This window comes from Eutrema salsugineum, unplaced genomic scaffold, assembly GCF_000478725.1.
Source record: "Eutrema salsugineum unplaced genomic scaffold, Eutsalg1_0 scaffold_8, whole genome shotgun sequence".
Classification (NCBI taxonomy): Eukaryota; Viridiplantae; Streptophyta; class Magnoliopsida; order Brassicales; family Brassicaceae; genus Eutrema; species Eutrema salsugineum.
In genome coordinates, this window is record NW_006256414.1 from 5,979,011 (window position 1) to 6,005,372 (window position 26,362).

Below are 26,362 nucleotides of genomic sequence, written 5' to 3' on the forward strand. Positions count from 1 at the left end.
AAGAGTGCTTTAAATTTCCACGTATTTGTTTTTTACTCGCGGTAAACTTGTCCTCACTAGTTGATGGATCAATAACATGATTGTTCCCACGACAATAATTATATGAATGATAAAATGAAGAGAAATGTGAAGAGAGATGGTTGATAGAAAGAAATAAATTTCATCAATATCTATATCCATTTAAATGAATTTAAACCTCAATTTTATTTGGTTTGAAGATGAACCGCTCTTGTTTCTTTTTTCATATGTATAGCATTGTAGGTTTCGAATTTTTCAACGATAGAATCAAGATAGTATATATGCAGAGTGAACCAAATTTCACAAATATTGTAATCCCGCCCCTACTTGTATAGAATGATAAAGAAAAATTCACATATTGTTTACACAGAATTTCTACATATACACATAGCATCTTTAAACCAACAATGTGAAAATTCGACGTAAGAAACAAAAAAAGTGAGAATTCTTAACTAAAATCATTTAACCTTTGAAAAAAAAAATGCTTAAACTCGTTAAGCATCGTTTTTGTTTTATTTTTATTTCAAACTTAAATCTCGAACTCTGTGATATAACTTAACCTCGTTGAGGTTAGTGATTGCATGGCCACTAAAAACCGGTACAACTCAACAAGCCTGATTTCAAGGCAAACCGATTCGGTTTTCAATCGGTTGTTCTCCCTTGATATGAAATTACCACTCCTTAAAACATTGGCCAGTCGGTTTTTCAGCTCTTGGTTCTTTAGGTTTAGCCGGTTTACCTCTTCCGTTAAGTCCTCAAAGCGTCTCTTCTTTCTCAACCTCGATCTCTTTGCTGATTCCCGATTTGACATCGTCCGTCTTCTCTTCTTCTCATCAACTGGTTCTACCAACTCGTTTGAACCACTTGATTTGTCCAAATCGCTTGATTGAAGAAACGCCAAAATTTCTGTGATTTCATCTCCGGTTATCATTGCATCTTCAAAGCAGATATGAACCGGCTCTAAATTGGTTGAAAACATTGCTATTTGTAGAAGAGAAATCCGGTTTAGTATTGGTATAAGTGGTAGGTAAGCAAGAGAATGAAAGAAAGAGGGGAAGGGGAAGGGGAAGGGGAAGATTCAAATGAACCATGGATGCTTATTTATAGAGAAAGGAGTCAGAACACGTGGGGGCCTATTTAGAGGTTACCCTGTCCACTATAAAAGTGCCATGTATTTAAAATGTCTTTATCAGACTAAATCTAAGAGATTAATTGCAATGTTTGTCCATTAGCGCTCTGGATATTGTTATTACTTTTTTTTTTTTTTTTTTTTATCCTTTGATGCCTTTTGTTTGGGCATTGCTTTTTGACCTTTTTCCTTTAATCTCTTAGCATTACTTTTCTAACTACAAAGATAGTGTAATAGTTTCACATTAATTTTCGTTGTAAGTTTAGTGTATATTTGTATTTTGCGATTAATAAAATGCAAGTACGACTACCATCAGCACTGAAGGTTAAGTATATCACAAACTCACAATGTTTTACATCTCTATGAGAAACAACACATGTTAAAAACTATATATGTAAAAGGTAAAATACTAGACGTCGGTTCAATAATATCTGAAAAGTTAACGTAAACTATATAATTACTAATTTGTTATATGCATGGTTTTTACTGGTCATAATTTTTTTTTTGGGGGTTAAATGTGGACATTCCAAGCCGAAATTCAAATTAAACCTACAAGACCCATAAAAATTCAGATGTTTTCATTAAAAGCGTCTTGTGGCCATCCATGATTGAAATCATAATAGGAAGACTCGAACTTTGGACTAAACCTACAAAATGAATCCTAAAGACCACTGAACCATTGTGAGATGGTTTCTCTAGATCATACTTTTTTACTAAAGTTTTTTCTCTGATAATAGTTACATTATACCTGAAACGAAAGATTTGGTGTTTGTATTCAGCTTTGTCCGTTAAGATTTAAGTGGGAGAAAATGGAGCGTGGGTGTTGACGAAGAAGATGAGAGCTTAACTTAACGACGAAGAATCTAACAAAAAGCATATTACGACTAAGTTTTTTTATGTGTTTGGATTTTCTTATCTTTTTTGATAAGATAAAGTAAACAATACAAGTGAAACTACAGCTGCATTCTCTTTATAGTGTATGTTAGTAACTTAGCATGTATCAATTTAATCATTTGTTTTTATAACATTTCCATAGACAAAATTGTGTCAAAGATATTTCAGTATTTTTGTATATCTTTTATAATTTAAATGAAAAATTATCCATTAAAAAGTATGATACTATGATCTAGTTTTTTATTCTTTTATTTTATATCAACTCTTTTGATTAAAATAAATAAATTGGAAAAAAATAAACAGATATAGATGTACTAAATTTTAGAAAGTAATTTTTTTTAGTTAGATAACGCAAACATTAGTCGTGAGAATGAAAATTGGTCAAAGATAAGTATCTTTGGAATCCTTAAAAAACCTAAATTTATTATATATATATATATATATGGAATATATATATGGTGTACATAATGGACAACCGTTTTTGAAAAATCATTGAGACAACTCAATCTAGATACAGTGGCGGAGAGAGTATGTTGGGAGGGGGTGCAATTTACCCAGGTAAAATTCAATTTTTTTTTATAAATATTTATATTTTTTATATAAAAGCTAGATATAATATTAATAATTTAGCTAAATGACCCCTGTAAAATTTGTTTAAAATACATTATAAATTAAAATTGACCCCGTACATTTTTTTTCTAGCTCCACTGCCTACATACATATATGATAAATCTCCAACCAATTATAAACTATAAGGACTTGGTTGAGATGGTAATTTTATCTTCGTAAATCGTAGAAGTCAATCAACATGACAACACATAAATCATTTGTTTACTAATATTTTTTTTTGTCGTCATATGTTAACTAATATATATCCATTGTTATAGTAAGTTTTAAAAGAGTATATAAACAAAATGTGAAAAGGCGTTACCAATAAGTTAAAATAAGTATCAGTCCAAAAAAAAAGGGAGAAGTTAAATAAGTATTCTTTACACATGACATTGGTACAGAATTCATAAATTTATGAGAAATAGGGTTACAAGTGATTCGTGAACATTTTAAAGCATTATATTATATGGTAATGCATAGTGGTACCATTAGTGCTGGAAAAAAATAATCCGTTCGATTTTGCTATCTAATATCCACATAGTTTTCACCATTATTTTTCAAGAATTGTATGTCATCGAAATCGATTCACCGGCATTTTTCGTAATGCTGCTTTCAGTTGCCGGAAATCGCCTTAATTTGATTTGGAGATTTGTAGGTGAAAATCCTGACGTACTCTGTTTGCTCTGTTAACCGTTAACTTCACTAATTCTGATGCGTGGTCAATGATGAGTTGAAAAATTGTTTTGCAACCATAATAGTTGTGTATTTTATTTATGCTGATTGCAAATAATTGAAGAATTAAATAAACAATTAGAGTATTCTATATCCCATATTCTTTTGTCAAAATTTCAAAGATTAGGGTAGCAATCTTTTTTTTTTTCACTCTCTTTTTGCCTACAATTATTTGCAGTTTAAAGGATGTTAAAGACCTTACTATTCTTATATTTGACTTTTGTAATCACGTTTCAAGAAAATCTAGTCTCCACTGTGTGTGACTTTCTGTGACTTTTGTTAGTGGACTCAAACATGCACCCACATTTCACAACTTCTATTAACCGAATCTATATTTTAACACAATTCTTTTTGTTAAAACCGCAAACAGAGTTTTGTCATCTCATTAGTAAATCTAATACCAAATCTAATACCAATCTATATTTTAACATGATTCTTTTGGTTATTAATAAAATAGAAACATTAGTTTAACCTCAGACACATCATTTTGTCCTCTAACTAAGACATGTCCACCAAGTTGGATTCATGTGCTTCTTTCCCATTTGCCGACCTTAATTTTGTTTTTATTCTTTAGCCTTCCACATTCTCAAGTATACTCCAAATAAAAGCAAAAAGCAATTTCTTTTCACAAATTTTAATAATCCACGCTTGTGTATCCAAAAAACAAGTTCTGTTGCAGAAACGGGTAAATCTTACTCGGTGAGGCAGACCAAAACGGGAAATATGTAGATTCGGGACAAATTTAAAATTCCAAATTCACTTTCATTTATTGATGGAGGTAAAACTGTTACGTAGGAAAACAAGAGTTAAGTCACAGCACAAAGGAGAATTCAATCAAAGAACAGAACTCATTTGGACAAAACACACAACTCCTGTTTCCTGCACTTTTGTGTTTTCTTCAATTTGAGGTGCAATGGTCTCTACTCCATGTTTACTGGTGGAGATCCCTGAATCAACACGTTAAGTGAAATCAGTAAAGCGCACGAGATAATCTAAATTTAAAAGATTCACTCATGTTTCAATTTTTGATGAAATAGAAATCATTTGTTTTTACCTTGAATAAGAGATCATGAGCAATGGTGTCCCATGGCAATGAGATGGACATTAAACAGCATTTAAGAGGGAACATCTCGTCTTCATCATATGAGGCGGTAGCAGCTGCTATTGCATGTTTAGCTGCGACAGATGCAACAGATGCTGCTTTACGGAAAATGGATCCGAGATCGATGCTCTTCTTCGAAGACATTGGTGAAACAGGACCTAAAACTACTTGGCTTTGATCTGAGAAAAGCAATTTCTATACAATCATCCCTTAATGCATACTACGTCTTCAATATACATTTTCAACAAATCCCCTACTTTCACTTTAGGCGATTGTATTTCAGAACATGTTTTTTTAATTACCTATATCCTCTTAGAAACCCGAGACAAAAAAAGCATTTGATGACCATAGGCAGTTTTTGGCTAGGTGCCTAGGTCAATAAAACTCGAGAACCGGGAAAAATCAAGAGCCAGATTCTGTACAGCAATTCAAGAAATAAGAAAGGAAGAGTACCTATAACGCCAGAAACAGCTACCTCAACTTCTCCACGTCCTCCTGGACCTCTCATATAAAGTCTGTCTGCTTTTCCTGTGTGATGACCAAGTGATAGAAGGCTTCCAAACCGATTCCTCCCCCCTGTAATAAAAGATAAAGTTGACAGACAAAGTTGGGAGAAAGAGTGAGACTATCAATTGGTCTAAATCGGAAAAAGCAAGAGCTTACTTTGGCTCTTTTAGCCCTTAATATCTTAAAATTACATGTCTACAAAAGCTAATTGTGTTTTCCAGCCATCTTGAAGTTGGGTATCGTTTTAGACACAGACCCCTTTGACCTCTACATGAACCATATTACTTCAAGAATTTAGGAGTTCGATTTTGGGTCAGCAATGGATTCCACTAAATTAGCAAATCATGAAGATGAAGACTGCATGTTCCCGACAGGTATGTTAACAGGTTCAATGACATCAATAACCACTAATGGATTCTGTGTGCTCTAGAGGAGGCAAGTTCATACTAGAAAGGACCCTTAAAATACTCATTCCATCAAGTATTTTGGGAGACATATAAAAGACCGAGATCAACAATTACAGTTCACCAAGACCATGACTCGAAACTTTGCTAGAGAATTGAATTAGAATCTATAGATGGATAAAACATAGAAAAGAAACTGTAAAGTGACCTTCATAGGCTTCTCGAACCATTTGATAGCTGACAAACCCAGAAAACAGAGTAACCTGGAACCAAAAGCATCAGCATGTCAATTTTCTTCCTTTCTCATTTGCAAGTCACTACCATGTAATGTGTCCATATGCCTTACAAACTATATGGCTTGAATCTAGGAAGCATATATGAGACTACTCATAGAAGGTAGCAAAGGAAAAATAGATGATTGGCAGAAACCGCTGAAAATAGCGAAACATAGATAGGTAACCACTAGACCTTAGGATCTTTCGCCCTTCTGGGGTCAGTATTCGTATTAGAACCACTGGAATCTTTATCAATTTTTCCATTTACACTTGGAAAGGCTGCCCCATCATGAGAATTAAGAAGTACACAATAGCAATGATCTTTTTCTGTCAGAACCTGCAAACATCAATGAAAAAGCCAATGAACAAGGACTCCAAAATTTATTACTTGGAAGGACGATATATTCGATATATAGTAAGGAGAACAAATATGTTACCACGGCATCAAAGGTTGAGTCAAAATCATCTACGGCAAAACAAATTTCTGGGTAGGCAGGTGTTGTCTCCACTTCCTAGGTACACAAGAAATATCATACACAAACTCCAAACTGATGAACATTAATACGAGAAAAACGACTATACTTGCCTTCTTTGAGTCCAGATGAAAATTAACTCGACTAGGTGATGCATATACAGTTTTTACAACCTGCATGATATGGATGCAAGATCTGAGAATATGATTATTATTGGCTAACAGAATACGAAACCAACTAGAGACTCGGAAGAAATATTCAGTTTATGTTTGGTCCAAAAATCCTGTGAATGCCCTCTCTCTTTTCTAAAAAAAACGACGCTGGATTCATAATTTCATATTCCGTTTCCTTACTCTTTGTCTTAATAGGCTCATGATAAAAAGAAGCTGGACTGACATATTTTGTACAGCAGAGTATATAACTACTCTTTGGCTTCCGTTGCTTTTTCATATGACAAAAATAAAGAAGAGCTGAAGAGTCGAGTAATTTCATCCAACACTCTTAGGATCTCTAACCTTGTAAATAGGAGAGAGTGTTGTGTCTTTACTTCCTTGGTACGTCTTCAGGGCCTCATTACTAAAAACACGGGGAATTCAATGTTACCATGATGCAGTAAAGTGGAGAGACGAAAAGCCATATGATATATAGAATATGGACCACCGAAGAAACAGGTCATAAAAATGACTCAAGGCCTAATCACTGAAACATAGAGGAGAGTATCTGAGATTCCAACCTAGGAAACTTTTTGACTGAAATAATGCAATAACATGAGTTTCGAAAACAAAATAAGGAAAAGAGGATAGTAATACTAGCAAACAATACATGACAGAACAAGAATTGTTAATGTAAATTAGACCGCGATGAAATTAGGACATGCTGACGCTAATCACAATCTGAAAGTGACATGGTTACCTGCAAATCGCCACCGTGACAGTGAACGATGTGTGTGCAACCATGTTCAGATAAAATGATTTCCTCCAATCAACGTCAGCCAGACTTTCACCAAGCAGCTCATCCAACTGGTTCAAAAGGGAGACGAATTCCAGTACCACACAACAAATAAATGGATACTTTGAAGATTCAACTTTGCAATATAGGCCATGAAAGAACAATCCTTTACAAAAATACATTTAGTACTGTTATACGTTACTTTCACCGGAGTTACAACCTAAGACCTTGTAATATACGATTTCTTCTTCGAAAAATTGAAATTTACTATTGACTAAACCAAACCTCATAAGATTTGTTACAAGATATCAGTATCGTTTCCTACAGTTTTTACCTTAGGTGCCCACCTGCGAACGAAGTAGGGAGCTGGTGCTTCCTCATTTTCAGTCAAACCATATGATTGACAGCTCTGGCAATAGTTATAGAACACTTCAGCAACCTTAACAAGCAATATAAACAACACGATGTGGTAATTTTTTTGGTTCAGAGAAAAAGGTGCAAGCCACATACCACTTTCCTTACAAAAAATAAAAGATCATCGTCTTGCCTCCTCCTTGACTCCATGCCGCGAATGAAGTAGACATCGAACACACCATGCCAGAAATTCGAGTCCATTTCTACATCTGACGCATCTTGCTCATCAAGAGACATCTTCCCTAACGATTTTGAGTGCTTTTTCACCATACTCAGAATCTCATGCCTGAAAAACACGAATCAAACAACAGAATCAACTTAAGCCACACTTAGAAATCTGGGACTTTGGAACATTCTTTATTCTTACACAAAATCTTGATAGAGGATCACATATATAGAAGCCATAAATGCTGAACTAGTCCGAAATCTTATATAATCATTTCATTGTGGAAGAAGAGAATCTATCAAAGCAATACTAAACGGAAACTATCTCAGTGAAATTCAAGCAACCAGAAAAAAAAAACTCCGAAAAAATTCAGTCTGCGATTACAATAATTGACACCAAACTACTGGAACTAAGTCACGATCAAGCATAGAAACACAAAAGAATCTGAAGTTGTATGATCCTAAATTCTTTACCTAGAAGGAGTCTCTTCTCCATCGTTGAGCATTTCTACCCTCGCGGCTCGCAAACTACGATTCTGCTAAACTCTTCGCGTTTTGATTACGAGAAGCTTGCGACGATCTCGTGATCGAATAGGGTTTTTTTATCTCTCTGTTCGTTTCTAATTTTGCTTAATTCGATACAAGAGAGAGAGAAGAAGAAGAAAGAAACAAAGGAGACACAAAGCGTCGATCTGATTTGGTTTTAGCGTTTGGCAAAGCCTTGGCCTGTTGCGTCTATCGGAGAACGAGGAACCTCAATAAACTAACGATTTGCTACAGTAAATAAATTTACTATTTTACTTTACTTGTAAAAGTTAAAATTTAATATTTTTCTTACTGCTTTTTTTTTTTGACCTCAATTTGGTGGACTTTTGGTTCATTTGATTTTTTTTTCCATAGATCCTTAATCTCGTTTTGTTGGGTTTGTCTTGGATAAAAATGGTCGAGTTTGTGTTGTTTGCTAACTATATTTGGTTTAGTTATTGATCACTGTTTGGACTTTGTTTCTGGAAGCCGAAGATCATGTCGGTTTAGTGTATTTGAACCGTATTTCACCGGTCTGATCCTCCTCAGTTTCTAATAAAAAGTTGGAATGATCATATGGAGTATGATTTATACTTTTTGGTAACCAATATTTTTTTGCTCATGATCTCTTTGAACCGGAGAACAAGAGGTTTAATTGAGTCTCCTCCTCGTTGTCGTCGGTGGTTGAACTCGGAACCACCTAGACTCTCCTTAATGTGGCCAGATGGATATATGATTTATTTATCTCAAGAATCTGATCTATCAATAAGAATAATTTTGTGGAGACATTACACATCTAATAATCTAAGTCTACATTATTCAGCTCCAACTATATAACCAATAGAATATCGAAGCTGAAGACTTCATGCCCTAAACAACTTCTACCAAATCAATCTCCCACGATTAGAAATGCTGGTTTAAGCAAACCGGGGAGCCTCGAACAAACCGGTTTACAATGTGAAGATAAACCGCGAGGCAAACAGTGATAATCACCGAAGATTTTGCACCTACGTATCCAACTACTTGACGTCCTCTCTCTGTAACTTCTCCATTGATCGCATCAAAACTCCTCATAAAGCTCTGTGATGTCTTCAAGATTACAAACTCAACGATCGATCTCATAGTCTCGAGTGTCACTCTCCCCGTAACATCGAACATGAACTTGCGATTACTAGGCACTGCTAATGTCGTCGAGATCGCTTCTGCCCATCCGTTTACATTCGAGGAAGAAGACTTCCTCTCGGTTGTTTCTTCTTCTTCTACTCCTGTATTATTACAAGACTTTGAAGATTTAAAGACATCTTGAGATGTTCTCATGAATGTCTCAAGAGCTCCGTTACAGACCGAGACAAGAACGTCTCGAGCACTGTCTCGATGTTTTGGATTCGTCAAGCCGGAGAATATCTGATCATAAGTGTTGATCCCAGATGTTTTCTCGATGTAGACTGATATAGCTGAGCTTGTGAATCTCTCGATGCAATCTGCTAAAAGCTCTCTACACTTATCATCACAGAGTAAACTCATCCATCTAGGTTTATCTATTGTTGTTGTTTCGATATCACTCTCAATCTCATTAGAGTAAAACCCAAGAACAAGATTCTTCGCAAAGCTACCAACAACGACGGAGACGAAACCTGTTCCTGATTCTGAGAAAATTTTCTCGACAACACTCGAATTCGATCTAATTCCTGATTCTGCTTCTAAATTCTTTGATTCGTGATTCGAATTATACCCACGGAGAACCCCAATTGTTACGGCCTCAGAAACCCTAGCTAGAGAATCAGTGAACTCTTTCGATTTAGTGATCTTCGCAATCTGTTTCAAGCTTTTAGGGATTTCGTCGGAATCTGATTCTAGAAACTCCTTCAAGTCTCGAGACAGAATACTTATCGTCTCGGCGGAATCGATGACCAGTTCGGCGAAGGAAATGATTCCTCCGAAGAGCTTCATGAGACGCTTCGTCTTCCTCGCGATGTATTGAGAATTGTAAACCCTGTAAACTCCATAGCCAGAAACACCGAGAACTGATAAGAGAAGCAGCCATTTCCTTCTTCTCTGAGGTGATATGGAAGCTATCTCTCTCAATCGAGCAAGGTCCATTGAAAACTAAAGCAAATTGAGAGAGAGAGAGAGAGAGAGAGAGAGAGAGAGAGAGAGAGAGAGAGAGATTTAGGGGTTACGATGATATGTAGATTGGGGATGGGATTGAAATAGGAATTGTGAAAATTTGTAAATTAGAAAAAGCGATGATTTGATTACGTGATTGATTTGGATAGAGAAAGACATGAATGTGGAACCACGAAGTGAGGAACTCGAAGAGACGAGAGAGAAACAAAGAACAAGTTGAAGAAGATGACGACGACGAATCTCTCGATTCGGTTGGTAATATTTAACCGTTTGATATGACGAACTTATGGAATCTTTCCGGTTTAGGCCAAACCATTTTTGATTGGCTTATATATACTTTTTGTTTTGGTGGCAAAATTGACTTATGTATATACATCATACATATTTTCTACATCTAAATCAAATTTTGTGACGACAAAAAAAATTGCAACATTTTCACAGCCATTATTTGCAAATAACTAATTTGATTATGTGAGCTTTCATTTACCCAAAAAAAAAAAATTGTCCATTTGGCTATGATATTTGGATTTAGAAGATGGTTTTCACAAGTTATATATTTGGTTGATTTTAAATCGGTTCCATGCCATTTCTATTCGTACAAAAGGTTGAATTTCTTAGTGCGCATCATTGGTACTCCATTGAATATGGCATGAGTTCTGATCGAAAAGGATCTCTAAAAACTTATGTTGGACCATATTTGTATTAAGGAAGAATCATATGAAGATGTCTTGATCTTTGTCTCTATCCCATTGTTCATCAAAGTCCGTCTTGATTCTTGAGTTTTAGAAGGCTACAAGCAGGACTTGGCCCTGAGCCCAAGCAAAGCAAAAGCTTGCAGCCCTTATTTTTACGTGAAATTCTTTTAAGGCAAAACAGCCCCATTTTTCTCTCTAGCTTACACCTCATACAAAAAATATGCAACTCAGGGCTAGCTCTGGCTATTAGGTAAACAAATGGACCATTTTACCACATAAAATTTCAAACTCATGATCTTTGCTACTTTTTTTTGGCTACTTGAGCAAAGAAACTTTTAAAATGTAAGGACCAAAATTATGTATAAAAAGAAGGATCGTAAGCATGAATTTGCCTAATTTTAGTTTAAGGCAGAACTTGCAATTGGTGGGACAGAATGGTTATTATTATTTTTTTTATTATTATCAAACCAAATCATAGTATCCAACTAACTTTTGCAAAATTCAAATTCAAATGCCTGTAAAATTATTGCAAAAATTTTAGCAACAAGAATAAAAAAAGTTCTGCCAATAATCATCTCAGAGTCACAAGCAGCTTTTGTGAAGAGAAGACTCATCACATACAAATATTCTGGTGGCACATGAGCTTCTTCATGCGCTGAAATCAAAAAAACCAATGCTCTGAGGATTTCATTGCCATTAAAACTGACCTTTCCAAAGCTTTTGTTAGAGCTGAGTGGCGTTTTTGGAGAAGGCACTCTCTATAATGGGTTTTGCTCCTGCAAATTGTTAATCTTATTATGAGCTGCGTGACTACTGTCTCCTATCAGGTCCTTATAAATGGACAAGCATACGGTGAAATTGCTCCAACCAGAGGGATTAGGCAAGGTGACCCGCTTTTTCCCTATTTATTTGTTATGTGCACTGAGATCTTGGTTCGAAAGCTGATGAAAAAAAGAGAAGGAAGGGAGAATTACAAGCTTAAAGGTTGCAAGAAGGGCTCCCTCAATCTCGCATTTGCTCTTTGCGGACGATAGCATTTTCTATTGCAAACAGAGTGATGCTGAATTAGATCAGTTAAGCCGAGTCTTGGATGAATACTGTCTTGTTTCTGGTCAGCGAATCAACTACCAGAAATCAAGCATTTACTTTGGAAAAAAAAAATTCCAGATGAGAGAAGGGAGCAAATAAAAACTCGGCTTGGAATCTCTCAGGAAGGTGGCGAAGGAATATACTTAGGTCGTCCTAAAGCTTTTGAAGGATCCAAGATCACCATTCTAGGCTACCTAAAGGAAAGGGCACAAAGGATCTCGAGATGGCAAAACAAGTTCTTATCTCAAGCTGGCAAAGAGGTTCTGCTAAAAGCTGTTGCTTTTGCCCTTCCCACCTACACAATGAACTGCTTCCTTCTTCCCAAGACAGTTTGTGATCAGATTTTTGCGGTTATGACATTTTATGGTGGAAGAATAAAAAGAGGGCAAAGGTATGCATTGGAAATCTTGGGATAAGCTTAGCAAACTAAAAGTGTTGGAGGAATTGGATTCAAAGACATCGAAGCCTTTAATTTTGCACTCTTGGGGAAACAATTGTGGAGAATGATAACTCAGCTGAATACGCTTATGGCAAGAGTTTTCAAGGCAAGATATTTTCAAGACTCTAATCCTCTGCAAACCAAACTTGGATCACGGCCCTCTTATGCGTGGAAGAGTATTTTTGCAGCACAACGACTCATCAAGCAAGGAGCTCAGGCTGTGGTTGGTAATGGTTCAACCATATCTATGTGGCAGGTCTTGTTGGGATAATTTTATCACATCTTAAACTTGATAATTATATGATATAAGAGATAAATATTCCTAAGATTTGTTATATTCATAATAGATATATTCCAAAAAATATTTATCAACTATTTCATATATTACGATAAAGAGGAAAAAAAGAGGTGGTATTCTCTATATATAAATAGAGAAGAAAACCTTAAAGAGGGGGGGGGGGACTTCTTTAACCAAAAAAGAAGCTAAACACACGAAGAAGAGACTACAGAAATTTCGAATGTCTTTCATTATAATGTTAAGAGTACTCAATTCGTTGTAATTTTGAAGATTATATCAATAAAGAAGGCTTTCATTCTATAAAATTGTATCGATTCGAACCGGTTAAAATTTGCCCAATCAGGACCAATGGCTGGACTGCAAACCGACAAGACCAATACGAGCCACAAGAACTGTGCCCCCTCATCTTCATAGAGCTATAGCCTCTATCAGGTCTGTTCATAATTTGATTGTACCTGGTAGTAGTGAATGGAACAGAGAGATTTTAAGACTTCTCTTTGATGATGAAACTTATAGGTTGATCAAAGAAATTAAACCTGGAGGTGAACACTCAAAGGACTCGTATAGTTGGGACTACACAAAAACAGGTCATTACACAGTCAAATCAGGGTATTGGGTAGCTATGAATATAGTCTTGGATATGGTATTGCATGGTGAGATGAATCAACCAAGCCTGGATCCCCTGTATCAGCTAATATTGCATGGTGAGATGAATCAACCAAAAGTTAAACATTTTCTGTGGAGATGCCTGTCTAATTGTTTATCTGTTGCAGACAGTTTGGCACACAAACATATCCTTAGAGACCCCACCTGTACTCGATGTCAATTTGGGGTAGAAAGTGTTACCATCTTCTGTTTTAGTGCCCCTTTGCTCGTCTGGTTTGGACTGTCTCGCCAGTTCCGGAACCACCAGATGCAGCAATGGAGAATGATTTATTTTCCAATCTCTATATAGCACTTACAATATTAAAAAGCCATCCCCATAATGGCGAATTGGAAGGTTTTGTTTCTTGGTTAATGTGGAGATTATGGAAGACGCGAAATGATTTTATTTTCAAAGGAGTTAACTGGAACGCACAACAAAGTGACCGGAAAGGCACATGATAATGTAGAAGAATGGCCCAAAGGAAAGGGATGGAAAATCATACTGTGAGTTCTCCTTCCGGTACGGAGAATCGAGTCTTTTGGGGTCCTCCTTCAGAAGGATGGATTAAGTGTAATATTGATGGAGCAAGAGATGAGACAAGAAACCGAAGTGGCATTGGATGGGTTCTGAGAGATTGTAGAGGGCAAGTGTTATCTCAAATTTCAACTACCACAATGTGTTGTTTGAATCTGATTCAAAGACTTTGGTAGAAGCTCTTTCTGAGGAAACGCCATGGCCTGCTATTAGCTCTTATCACCAGGACATCAACAATGCTCTCAGATCTCCTAAAAGTTTTAAAATTAGATTTTACCCAAGAGATGAAAATAGAGTGACAGATAGACTTGCAAAATAAGCTTTTTCTCTTGTGAATCATACTTCCAAATTGTATTCTGTTTTGCCAGATTGTGTCTATTCTTTAGTTGATGAAGATAAACAGAGTTTGTAACTTTTATTGGATTAATGAAAGTTGATGTTGAGAACAAAAAAATTTCAAATGCATTAAGTGACACTATGTTTATTTGGTCTTTGTTTTGTCAGCCATTACATATTCATGATGAGAAATAACTAAAAGGTAGGAGACCCATACTGACCTATTAAGGATTAACACGTTCTCTCATAAATTATAATTAGAGACTAAAGAGATCATTGCGTCCAGAAAAAACAAAACTACTAAACTGCGTCCAATAAAATTTTGAAAATTCCAACACATGTGGATACATGGCTATACTGCTAAATCGGTTACATTTCTGTTATTGGTGTAAATTCCAAACGTGCTATATTCAACATTTGAAAAACAAATTACGTACCATTTATATTGATAAAAAATACTAACAATTTGTTTTTTTGGTTCTAACCTATATCAACGTAAGAAATAGCTAGCGATGAAAAAGTAAACAATTCTTCAAATTAAAAACATGTAAACAATTATTTAAAAGAAACGGTGTTTAACAAGAAATGTATGGAGATCTAACTCAAATGAGTGGGGGCAGTTTGGAATCGGAAAATGAAGTTAATGGAGGCAATAAAAGGGATTTTGCATTTAGGCAAAACTTTAGGCAAAATTAGTTTACGTAACAAAGTTGCAAATCTTAAAAGGTATATAAATATGCATGGATATCTTCTAATTTGTAAAACACAAATAAATCTCGAGCAGAAAAGTAAACACAAAGTAAACAAGACAATGAAGTTCCAAATGCTATGGTTCGCTTTGGTACTAATAGCCGTCGAAACTAATGCAACGAAGAAAGGAAAGAAAGCAACAGTCCCAGCATTAATAGTGTTCGGAGATTCAATAATGGATACTGGTAATAACAACAAGCTCCCTACTATTCTGAAGAGCAACTTCCCTCCTTACGGCAAGGACTTTCCCGGCGGCTTAGCCACCGGAAGATTTTCTGATGGAAGAGTTCCTTCTGATCTACTTGGTAATTGTCTGATTCATTTTTTACATTTGTTTACATATATTATATATAAACAGTTATAACTCTTTTTTTTTTTTTATCGTGACACATTTGAATTTACACAAATTTATCTTAGCGGAAAAATTAGGATTGGCTAAGACATTGCCAGCATATTTGAGCCCGAATTTGAACCCTAGAGATCTTTTAAAAGGTGTAATTTTTGCATCTGGAGGAACTGGTTACGATCCATTAACGGCAAAAATTATGGTACATTAATATTTTTTTATCATTAAATGATAGCTTCATACTACAACTAATATTATTTTGATTTTTTTTTATATAGTCGGTGATATCGGTGTGGGATCAACTAACATATTTTAAAGAATATATATCAAAGATCAAACAACATTTTGGAGAAGGAAGAGCTCAAAATATCTTGGACCATAGTTGTTTTCTGGTGGTTTCTAGTAGCAATGATATTGCTCACACTTATTTAGCTCAATCTCATAGATATGATCGTACCTCATATGCAAATTTCTTGGCTGACTCAGCAGTCAAATTTGTAATAGTAAGTGTCTAGTCTAGCATTCATTTATATATGTAAACATCAAAATTGATAAAATAATATCCAACACTAATATTTTTCTATATAATATATAGAAACTACACAAACTTGGAGCTAAAAATATTGGAGTTTTTAGCGCAGCTCCAATTGGATGTGTACCATTTCAAAGAACGGTGTTTGGAGGTGTAACTAGAGGATGTGTTACACCTTTAAACGATATGGCAAAACAATTCAACTCAAGACTTTCTCCAGCACTAAATTCTTTAGATAAAAAGTTGGATGGTATTATCCTCTATATTAATGTTTATGATACTCTTTTCGACATGATTCAAAACCCTAAAAAATACGGTAAGATCATTTTTTTTCATTTGTACTATATATACAACATGAACTAATTTCTAAGTGAACTATCTTATATTATGTTTTCAGGTTTTGAGGTAGCTGATAAAGGATGTTGTGGTACCGGTGCTCTTGCAGTTTCGTATATGTGTAACTCATTGAATCCATTCACATGTTCTAATTCTTCGGCCTATATATTTTGGGATAGCTACCATCCAACCGAAAGAGCTTATCAAGTTCTTGTTGATAAATTATTCGACAAATATTTAAAACAAGTCTTGTGATGATAAACATCACTTACATCCTTGCGTTTCATTGCAGTTTTACATCTCATTTTTTTATGTCTATTCCCATTATTGAATTTTTAATGTATTATGCAGTATACAATGTATTCTTCAATTAATTAGCTTCAAAACTCTCTAATCAATCGTCGACAAAACAAAACTCACTAACTAGTCATTATAAGTCACTAACTCATTAGTAAACTTACTAACTAGTCATTATATGTTACGTGTCTAAATTTCATGAAATCGAGAAGCAATGGCTAGATGTATACAAGTAAATGTTAAGTAACTGGTTAGTGAGTCTTTTTTTTGTTGTCAACGGTTGATTAATAATCTTGATTTCATGAAATTTTGACATGAAATCATAAATCGCAAAAAGATTTCAATTATAAGCAACATTATCATCTCACAATTTCCTTGTCTGACTTATCGGTTCTTTAACTTTTTTTGTGTTTTTGTTGTTTTTTTGTTGATTTTTGCCTGTCAGTAAATTTTGGTTTTTTGGTTTTTCGTTCACTTTGTTGTATCTCTGTAAAAAAATCTAAAATTTGGTATAAATTTAACATTTAATCAAAAAAACAAAAATCAGATTGCTTAAAATTGAAATCCTAAAGGGCTTATACTGGTGCTGGGCTTCGTAAAATTGTATCTCAATTCTCCTACAGAGGTTCGGCCCAAAGGCCCGTTATTCAGGTCTTAGAAACCCTAATCTCACGACCACCTATATATACAAATCTTGTGTCTCCGCTAGGGTTTACTGAATCGAAAATGGCTGAAAGAGGTGGAGAACGCGGCGCTGAGCGTGGCGGTGACCGTGGTGGTTTCGGACGTGGATTCGGTGGTCGTGGTGGTCGTGACCGTGGTCCTAGAGGCCGTGGCCGTCGCGGAGGCCGTCCCGCGGAAGAAGAGAAATGGGTCCCAGTCACCAAGCTCGGTCGTCTCGTGAAAGATGGTAAAATCCAGAAGCTAGAGCAGATCTATCTCCATTCTCTCCCTGTGAAGGAGTACCAAATCATAGATCTCCTAGTTGGACCTTCGTTGAAAGACGAGGTTATGAAGATCATGCCTGTTCAGAAACAGACCAGAGCTGGTCAGAGGACGAGGTTCAAGGCCTTTGTCGTCGTCGGAGATGGTAACGGACATGTTGGATTGGGAGTGAAATGTTCCAAGGAGGTTGCGACCGCAATTAGAGGAGGAATCATTCTTGCGAAGCTTTCTGTGATTCCGGTGAGAAGAGGTTATTGGGGAAACAAGATTGGGAAGCCACATACGGTGCCTTGTAAGGTTACTGGAAAGTGTGGATCTGTTACTGTGAGGATGGTTCCAGCTCCAAGAGGTGCTGGTATTGTGGCTGCTAGGGTTCCTAAGAAGGTTCTTCAGTTCGCTGGTATTGATGATGTCTTCACTTCCTCTAGAGGATCTACCAAAACCCTCGGAAACTTTGTCAAGGTCTGTTTCTGTTCTTCGTATTAACGTAGATTTACTTTGTTGATTTTGATGATTCATTTGTAAATTTCAGTAATCTAGTTGAAGAATTCTCTAATTTAGCTGGAAATTGGAATGTAGTGTACATTTGCTTAGTTGTTTTCTGTGAGGTTGATTTGATAAAGAGTAAAGACTTCACATTTTTATGTTTGTGGTTCTTAACCTCAATCTGTAGTTGTAAATGTCAATTGCAATTTGTAGAAGGTTTTAAGCACAATTTTTGGGATTATCTACAACTCAATTGTTTAGTTTGTTGTGTGATTTATTTATTTTGGGTTTGATGTTGTTGGTGTCTATGAGTCAACTCAGTTTTTTGACTATGTTTGATCATCTACGACTCAATATCTTGAATAATTCTCTAATTTAGCTGGAAATGGGAATTTAGTGTACATCTGATGATGTGGTAAAGACTTTACATCTTTGTTTTTGTGATTCCTAATCTACCACAATCTGCAGCTGCAAATGTCAATTGCAATTTGTTGAAGATTTAGCACAGATTATCTCTGGTCGTACACAAATCAATTGCTTAGTTTGATGGGTGATTGATTGATCTTGGGTTTGGTGTTGTTGGTGTTATGGTTCTACTCAATTTCTTGATTGCGTTTGATTATCGACAACTCTAATCTCTCGATGATGTTCAACTTCCCAATTGCTTAATTATGATTGATTGATAATTGGGTCTGATGTTGTGTTTTTTTTTAACGATGCAGGCTACATTCGATTGTCTTCAGAAGACATATGGGTTCCTTACGCCTGAGTTCTGGAAAGAGACGAGGTTTTCAAAATCGCCCTACCAAGAGTATACCGATTTCTTGGATAAGAAGCAACTCCCTGCAGCCAAGGCTATCACCGAGGCTGACGACCAAGCTTAAAGATTGTACCCTCCTTCGTGAGGTTGAGTATTATCAGCTAAGAGAAATGGTTTTGTAGGTTTGGTTAATGCAAATGTCTTTCCCTTGTTTTCTTCTTTGGCCTGTCGATTTTGATTTTGGAGATTTAATTTAAAGACATCTGTTTTAGTTTCTGTCTTAATACTTTTGCTGCAAGTCAAACTTAATGAATATCATGTTCAATAGCATGGTTTTTAGTAGATTTATGTTCCTTGGTTTCTATATCTGCGACTTCAGGAAAGAGGTCTAGTCCTTTTTCACCTCCGCAAATCTGGTTTCAGTAGAAAGAATAGTTATCCAAAAACAAAAACAGAACGCTTTTTTATGTGTTTCTATTTTAGTAGAATGATAGGGAGGAAAAATAGAACTTTAAAATACCCAAATTTTTTAATATATTTAATTTATGTAGCTATATAAATTAGCTAACGCCACAAACAGTTAATAAATAGTATTAAAGGGGAATTTTTTGTGACAAATGTTCTGCAAAACTGAGAACATGTGAAGATCCAGAAAATATGATGGGATGTGTTTTGCGAATACTCTGTGACGCTCAAGTCAGAAAACAATTAAAAAGATCACTAAGTGGTTAATCGGAGAACAAAAAAAAGATCGGAAAACTAAAGAAAGAAAGTGGACTAAATGTTCTTGAGAATGGTGGAATCGACTTGGACTTTTAGTGGTGATAGGTTTTTTGTTGTGAAAAGAGAAGAAAAGAATAATCTATTAATGGAAAAGTTCTACGGTTTAGGAATCACCGTGGAGAGAAAGTGAAAAAATGGTCAGAATTATGACAGGAAAGTCTAAAGTGTTAGCATCTAAGACTCACAAATATCTAGAGATATTATGAATCTTAAGATAGCTAAAAGTGTGTTTCCCTTCCTTATTGGAAGGGACAAAGTATTTACAGGATTTTACCTGATCTGGGTTAGTATATCGGGTCAGTCCATGGATAGTGAATCGGGTGGATCGGTCTACGACCGACTTGACTGGGTTTGAATCTTGTGCTTGCGTCACACTTCTGACGGTCTCACCAACTTTCTTTTGCATGTTTTCTTGCTACGAGAACGCTTCTTGGCGCGTTTCTTTTGCCCTCAGTGTACGGGTTGGATCGGCGGTTTAGGCGTGGTATGACTCTCGCTGAATCTCTGCTTTTCTCTCTGGTTCCTGCGAAAAGTCACTCTCGCCTAACACATGTAAGAAAGATGTATTAAATGCCAATTTCATGGGGTTTATAATGGTATAGGCAATTAAATAAGACTAAGGCATACTCATATTGTCAAATAGAGAGAAATTTGAACAGTGTTTCCCGCTTATGGATTTATTCATACCTGGTCTGGATCCTTCGATACCGGATCCGAGCTGCCAGGATTGCTTAGATGGATGACTCCACTCTCCGGATATCTGTGCAGACCATATTTTTTTATATCCCGATCCTTCCAGATTATGAGCTTAGATCTATGATATAGAGAAGGTGACCTCTCCTCCTCCTGACCACTTATTTTCCGACCTCCTTGTCCTTGACAGCGTGGTCTGCGCTGTCAGACACGAGCAATTCGAGAACAGGTGGTTTATCGTGCCGGATCCGAATCGATTCGAGGTCTGATGCTATATGCTTAGGTTGTATTGGGCCGTAAGTCCAATACGAATCCTAATTTGACCAGGGGGCATATCTGCAAAAAAGCCATGAACACTACATGCAAGACGCGATTCGTCAACATATCAATAAATAATATGTTAAATTTAAATATATTTTTATATAATATATAGAATTTCTATTTTTTGTGCTTTTTATTAATTTATACTAAACCAAAAATTTTGATTGGATATATTGTAGAAGAGAAAATCTAGAATCAATATTTGTTCATAGATAACATATGTGATCTAATTATTAAGATAATCTCTTACCAGAACCAAATTTAAATTGAAGACAAATATTGATGCTTAAAACATCCATCAATGATTGTTGATATATAAATTTTTGATTGATTTTTTTTTTTTTTTATCAAAACTTAATCCATAATTTCATCCCCAATTACTCCTTATCTAAATGCAAAAATAATTTATATCTACACGTTATTCGTGTATCATGTGATCAAACGATGAATAAATGTTTTATAATTATAAATTTTATATAGTTAAGTAAGCATTAACTTAATTTCAAACACAAATTGAATTTGCAGTTCGAAAAAAAAGAAATAGTTGAATTTTTCATATGTATATTTATGAAGGTTCATTCGAGAGTTAGTATGGGATATCACAGAAAAGGATAGGAACACATAATTCTGGTTTTGAAAAAAATTACCAAGTTATAAGGTAAGGTGCCAATGAGAAAATACTGGTTTTGTTCCTACAACCCCACATCGTTTAAGATTTTTTCTAACAATCACTCTAGCTTTGAGAACATTATTAGCCAACTGAGTTATATCAATCGCGTGCCATTGCAAAATATGCCCCTTATATCAATGTTCATAAAAAGCATAATTGGACGAACATCAAGTTTTAAAATTTATTTTTTAAAAATTGTAATTGTTCTTTTTTTGTAAAATCTACCATGAGATTTCTTGTTGCTACTTATGAGGTCTTGTAATATTTTTAGATACACATGACATAACAACTCATCTTCATGTTGATTAAGTGATAAAATTTTTACCTTTTTCAATTATTTCTATAGAAAAAAAGAGTTGATCAAAATTTATTATTTATACACGATATGAATGGATAAAAATTCAAATGACTGGTCACAATAGCATTTAATTTTGGTCGAACATTTCCATTACTTCAAATCAGGGATACAAGATAGCTCGAAAGCCTTCTTTAGAAATTGCATCAGCCTTGACATTGGTGCTGGATAAAATTTCTATTTAACGGTTTATGACCTGTGAGATCTAATGAAAGGCATAGTAAATTCTCAAAACAAAATTTTCTGTTTTGTTAGATACATTGAATAGATTAGATATGACTTTAGTCTTGAGAATTAAATATATGTCATGCAATAAATCTCACCAAGTCACCATTCATCAACTGTTATATTAAAATCTTATCTTACCTATGCAATATATCCAACATATCATATAAGAACATTTTGAGAATCTAACATACGCTACTCATTAGATCCCACCCATCATCATTCTGTTATATTAAAATCTTATTCAATCGATCTAACTTATTCCACAAATTAGATAAGAAAAACTTAGTAATTTATCTTTGCTATTGATTAGATCTCAGGTTAGATAGAATTCCGATCCAATATATTAAATAAATAAAAAATCTATCAAATTGGTACATAGCCATTAATTTGAATTCTTATCCATCCATTATCATGTATAAATAATAGATTTCAAGCAATGAGAAATTTACACTTCAACCAACTATTCTTTATCTAATGAAAATATGGAAAGATATAAACTCATTATTTAGTCAATATGAAAATGAGTTATTATGTTCGCATGTATCTAGAGTTATCACGTGACCTAATCGATAATAGTAACCAATCCTTAAAGAGATTATAGTTACAATGAAAAAAAATGTGAGATGAGGAGTTAGAAGCAGTGGATCTCTTCAATGTAGAATGAATGCTATTATTTGTGCTGTTTGGAATTTGAAAAGTTGCATCACCTAGTCTGAGGTCCCATTGGGTGATGATTGGTTATGTTTAGACCGTTGTGGTAGAAGCTGCTCAAATTCCTGACCTAGAAGATGTGGTACAAGTTGCTCAGATTGCTGTTCCAGTAGGTGCTCAAACACTTCTACATAGATTTGGGGAGCAAGACACAAGAATGAAAACAAAAAAATACTAAGTTGAAGAAGATATGACTGAGTTTAAATGTTCTATTAATATTCTATTATTGAGTTGTGTTGAAGAAGAAATGACTGAGTTTAAATAAAAAACATTTTGAGCTGCAGACAACACAAGATGCATTTGCAAAAGGACACTAGAACTGAAATCAAGTTGCACAAGGATTGTCCAAGAGATAGAAGATGTGAAGTTTAAAACTAAAGAAAACAAAACTATGAACTAGCTTTGAGCTCTCTTTGTTTTGCTAAAATGAAACAAGCAAATAAAATAGAAAAGAGCTGTCTTAGATTGTTGGCTCTTATGGGGTTGTGTTATAGGGTTAATCAGAATATTTTTTTTATGGATTTTTATGATGCACTACTTTTTGATGACAAATTTTAATTTCCTATACACCATTAGAATGTTTAGTGTGGAATGAAGAAAACTCACCCTATAAAAAAATTTATATTGGGTGATGTATCTTTTCAAATATGATTTTTATCTAACAATTGGTGACTAGTGAGATCTAATGAATTATGTAGATTAAATTCTCCTGCTTTTCTTAGATAATTTGTTAGATAGATTGAATAAGATTTTGATTTAACAGTTTATATTTTATAATGATAGTGATATCTAATGAATAGTTTAGATATTTTTTAAAGGTTTCTTTTCTAACATGTTAAATAAGTTTGATAAGATTTTAATGTAACGGTGAGATGTGAAATATAATGCATGGTATAAATATTGGAGTAAAATTTTTTTAAATATTTCTTAATTTGTTTTTTTTTTTTTTTTTGTAAAATGTAAAGATTATATCACCAATATTTGATTTCTGACAGAATTACAGGAAAAATAAGAGACAAAAAAGACAAAAACAATAGAAGCAAACTATAACAAACAAAAACAACATGCAAGACTAGAAAAGACAACCTAACAAAACAATCTGAGAAGGAACCAACAGAGAGGTCGCGGGAGGAGCAAACTACGAGAAGGGGAAGCATTGAAGTCTAAAACTCCACTGATGTCGCCACAAGATACGTGTTCCAGGGCCGTCCTCAAAACCTAAGAAACACGAAGCTTACAGCTTCAACATGAGCCAAAAATACCTTCTTTGAGACTATCAAGAAAGCTGCGTTCTGAGACCACCGACGGGTAAAAATTGGCCTCGTGAACTAAAATAGCAAACCCAAAAATAACCTCATTGAAGCCGAAACCACCAAATACCCCCGCGAGACAAAGTCGAAAAAGTCTAGCTGCAAAGGGGCCTCATCCCGAGCACTGGCACCTATACACCAAACCAAACCTATTTGAAGACCATCTCAGGAGCCTGAAGACAACCTAGACATAGCCGCACACTGCAGAAACCGCACACACTCCGATGAGAGACATCGGGCCACCCAGAAGAGAAGACGGTCGAAGAACCCCTCTACCATGGAGACACCAAACCACACCGCCTACCACCTTCCGCCTTAGAAAACTCGTCAGAAGAGCTGCCCACGCCGAAGAAAGGTGAACCCCACCACCCAAGGCTTGCCACTAGATCAAATAAACTCACAACAACAATTGGTAGCGAAATAGCCCCTTCTCTAGGCAAAAAAAAGCCGCCGCCGCGAGTGAAGGTTCAGACTTACAAACACCGTCACTCCGCCGCCTCAGAAAATGAAGATCTGAATGGAGATGAGGATGACCAACTTCGGATGGAAATAGATGACTGCCACCACCGCAACACCCAAAGAAGCCGGAGGTGCGGCGACCCGACAAGAAGAGCGCTAAAAAGAAAGCCGAAGCCCACTGGCAAGAGGAAAAAATGGAGAGAAGCGAAAAGGAGAACACTGTCTGGAGATACGATGAGGCAAAAGAAAATAATAAATATGAATATGAATATTATTGTTTAGTAAAAATGAATTTTAATATCGGAGTTTTATCCTATTTCAAAAATCCGTCCTCTTTAGTTGATGGAAATGCAGTAATAGAGAGAAAAAAAATTGCAGTAATTTTGATGTTTGATTATCAGTCTTGCAATTATATACCGTGAAAGAGAATATGTTTACTAAAATTTTAAACAAGTGTCAGCAGTTCAAAATTTTATTATTTTCTATGTTTTTTTTTTGGACGAAACTCTTTTTCTATGTATACACACGAATGATACACGTTATCTTTAACAAATCTCTAGTAAGATTTGGCAAGTGGTCGTATACTCTAGGTTGGTGGCGAATGATTCGGTCTCCAAAATCGAGATTTTTGGAAGGAATAATTTACATTTTCCGAAAATATTAGTTAACCGCTGATCCTGCAGAAGTTGAGAGACTAGAGATCTAAAAGCCTGAAACGTCTTAATTATCCAGAATACTAAAACTAAATTGATTTGCTTTTGAACATATCTGGATTGACGAGAATTTTAAGGTCTATTGTCATGAATAACTTTAAATTTTAAAATACATTATAAGAAGTTTTCAACTTAATTAGTGCATGAATATCCACTTGGCGTGTTTGCAAACGGGAGACATCCGTTTTAAAATTGTCTACATAATATTTTTCATAATTTCTAATAGAATAAAAGCTCAATGTTAAAAAAAAATAATAACTAATACAGCCAATTTTATTGTTCTTTTTTTTGTAAAACAAATAATAACTGGATAAAATAATATTCACTAATAACTCACAAGTTACTAAAAATATATGATTGAATATAGATCCGTATAGTTCCGAAAGATATTGCTAATGTATTAATATTCTCAATATCTAAATTGTAAAAGTTAAGCAAACCAAAGCAAAACTCTAATTGAGTTAAGAAAAAAAATAAAAATCTAATTGGATTTAGTAGATTGACTACTAGGGCAAGACATAACGCATAGCTCTTCTGCTCTTCTTCTCTAATAACGTTTCTCGAATATGACGTTTACGTCAGCTTTAACCAAGCAAGGCTGACCATCACTAGTCATACACTTAGCGAGCTTGGAAGAGATCAAAGCGGATACGCGATTTCGAATCCAATTTTTTACCTTTAGCGTTGACTTGTCCAACACGGAATCTATGTCTGACCAGAAAAGGGAAACTCGCATACGAGTTCTGTTGAGATGAGTCTGTATTCTTTTACGATCTCTTTTCCATTAGGTTTCCATCGTCGAATTCTTCTTAAGTTGATAGAGATTGAGCTTATGGTGTTTCCGGATGATTCCAATGGATTAACGGTGAGATCGCACTCTAATCTTACTAGTTCCATTGAGCCAAGAAGAAGCAGCTCGATGATTTTTTTTTGGTTATGGGTTTTAGTTTTAGAGTTACTCGGGGTTTACTTTAATAGTAGGGGAAATTTTGTCTAGTTAACATTTTAATTTTTCTAACAAGGACATATTAAAATTATTACAAAGCACATTAAAATTCCGAAACCTAATGGAATAACCTATTTTAAACCTAACCTTGCTCTTCAAAGATTTGGGTTCGATTCCTAAAGCATTCAATTATGAACAAAAATCGAGCAATACCCTCCTTGCTATCTAACAAATTTACTAAATTACTTCTTTCAAAAAGCTAATGTTATCTGTGCAATTGAAGCTGTGTTTACAAAATAACGAACCGCACTATGTGGAAAAGAAGTCAGAAGCAAAAAGAGCTCTTTTGCTTCTACTCATTC

At 35.1% G+C, this 26,362-nt stretch overlaps 5 protein-coding genes across 6 annotated transcripts; 2 read left to right on the top strand and 3 right to left on the bottom strand.

Moving 5' to 3' along the window:
* Positions 1-547: 547 nt before the first annotated feature.
* Positions 548-997, bottom strand: LOC18010290 (basic leucine zipper 4). The gene has a single exon (XM_006392216.1). The coding sequence runs from the start codon at positions 995-997 to the stop codon at positions 548-550; it is 450 nt and encodes a 149-aa protein (XP_006392278.1).
* A 3,126-nt stretch (positions 998-4,123) lies between these two features.
* LOC18009518 (uncharacterized protein KIAA0930 homolog) lies at positions 4,124-8,385 on the bottom strand. 2 transcript variants are annotated; one of them, XM_006392217.2, is made up of 12 exons: positions 8,145-8,385; positions 7,602-7,791; positions 7,426-7,500; positions 7,056-7,162; positions 6,659-6,719; positions 6,257-6,316; positions 6,108-6,182; positions 5,864-6,007; positions 5,604-5,658; positions 4,938-5,060; positions 4,437-4,558; positions 4,124-4,329 (listed from the first exon to the last, which is right to left on the bottom strand). In XM_006392217.2, exons 1-12 carry the CDS (start codon positions 8,174-8,176, stop codon positions 4,303-4,305), a joined length of 1,071 nt encoding a protein of 356 aa, XP_006392279.1. In that variant the 5' UTR covers positions 8,177-8,385; the 3' UTR covers positions 4,124-4,302. The 2 variants fall into 2 exon arrangements, with proteins under 2 accessions (XP_006392279.1, XP_024004915.1); XM_024149147.1 differs by having other exon boundaries at positions 4,437-4,663.
* Positions 8,386-8,921: 536 nt separating this feature from the next.
* On the bottom strand, positions 8,922-10,474 carry LOC18009519 (protein PHLOEM PROTEIN 2-LIKE A10). Its single transcript, XM_006392218.2, has one exon. It carries the CDS (start codon positions 10,293-10,295, stop codon positions 9,099-9,101), a length of 1,197 nt encoding a protein of 398 aa, XP_006392280.1. The 5' UTR covers positions 10,296-10,474; the 3' UTR covers positions 8,922-9,098.
* Positions 10,475-15,170: 4,696 nt separating this feature from the next.
* On the top strand, positions 15,171-16,578 carry LOC18009511 (GDSL esterase/lipase At1g58725). The gene is made up of 5 exons (XM_006392219.2): positions 15,171-15,414; positions 15,527-15,657; positions 15,734-15,958; positions 16,051-16,303; positions 16,385-16,578. The coding sequence occupies exons 1-5, from the start codon at positions 15,171-15,173 to the stop codon at positions 16,576-16,578; spliced, it is 1,047 nt and encodes a 348-aa protein (XP_006392281.1).
* A 758-nt stretch (positions 16,579-17,336) lies between these two features.
* Positions 17,337-19,150, top strand: LOC18009557 (40S ribosomal protein S2-2). Its single transcript, XM_006392220.2, has 2 exons — positions 17,337-18,027; positions 18,774-19,150. The coding sequence occupies exons 1-2, from the start codon at positions 17,347-17,349 to the stop codon at positions 18,933-18,935; spliced, it is 843 nt and encodes a 280-aa protein (XP_006392282.1). The 5' UTR covers positions 17,337-17,346; the 3' UTR covers positions 18,936-19,150.
* Positions 19,151-26,362: the final 7,212 nt, after the last annotated feature.

Coding starts and splice junctions, on each gene's coding strand:
- LOC18010290 (XM_006392216.1), bottom strand. CDS start 997: ATGTTTTCAACCAATTTAGAGCCGGTTCATATCTGCTTTGAAGATGCA.
- LOC18009518 (XM_024149147.1), bottom strand. CDS start 8,176: ATGCTCAACGATGGAGAAGAGACTCCTTCTAG. Junction 7,501..7,601: donor TATTTTTTGTAAGGAAAGTG/GTATGTGGCTTG, acceptor AACTATTGCCAG/AGCTGTCAATCATATGGTTT. Junction 6,008..6,107: donor ACTCAACCTTTGATGCCGTG/GTAACATATTTG, acceptor TGATGTTTGCAG/GTTCTGACAGAAAAAGATCA.
- LOC18009519 (XM_006392218.2), bottom strand. CDS start 10,295: ATGGACCTTGCTCGATTGAGAGAGATAGCTTCCATATCACCTCAGAGA.
- LOC18009511 (XM_006392219.2), top strand. CDS start 15,171: ATGAAGTTCCAAATGCTATGGTTCGCTTTGGTACTAATAGCCGTCGAA. Junction 15,415..15,526: donor AGTTCCTTCTGATCTACTTG/GTAATTGTCTGA, acceptor AATTTATCTTAG/CGGAAAAATTAGGATTGGCT. Junction 16,304..16,384: donor TCAAAACCCTAAAAAATACG/GTAAGATCATTT, acceptor TTATGTTTTCAG/GTTTTGAGGTAGCTGATAAA.
- LOC18009557 (XM_006392220.2), top strand. CDS start 17,347: ATGGCTGAAAGAGGTGGAGAACGCGGCGCTGAGCGTGGCGGTGACCGT. Junction 18,028..18,773: donor CCCTCGGAAACTTTGTCAAG/GTCTGTTTCTGT, acceptor TTAACGATGCAG/GCTACATTCGATTGTCTTCA.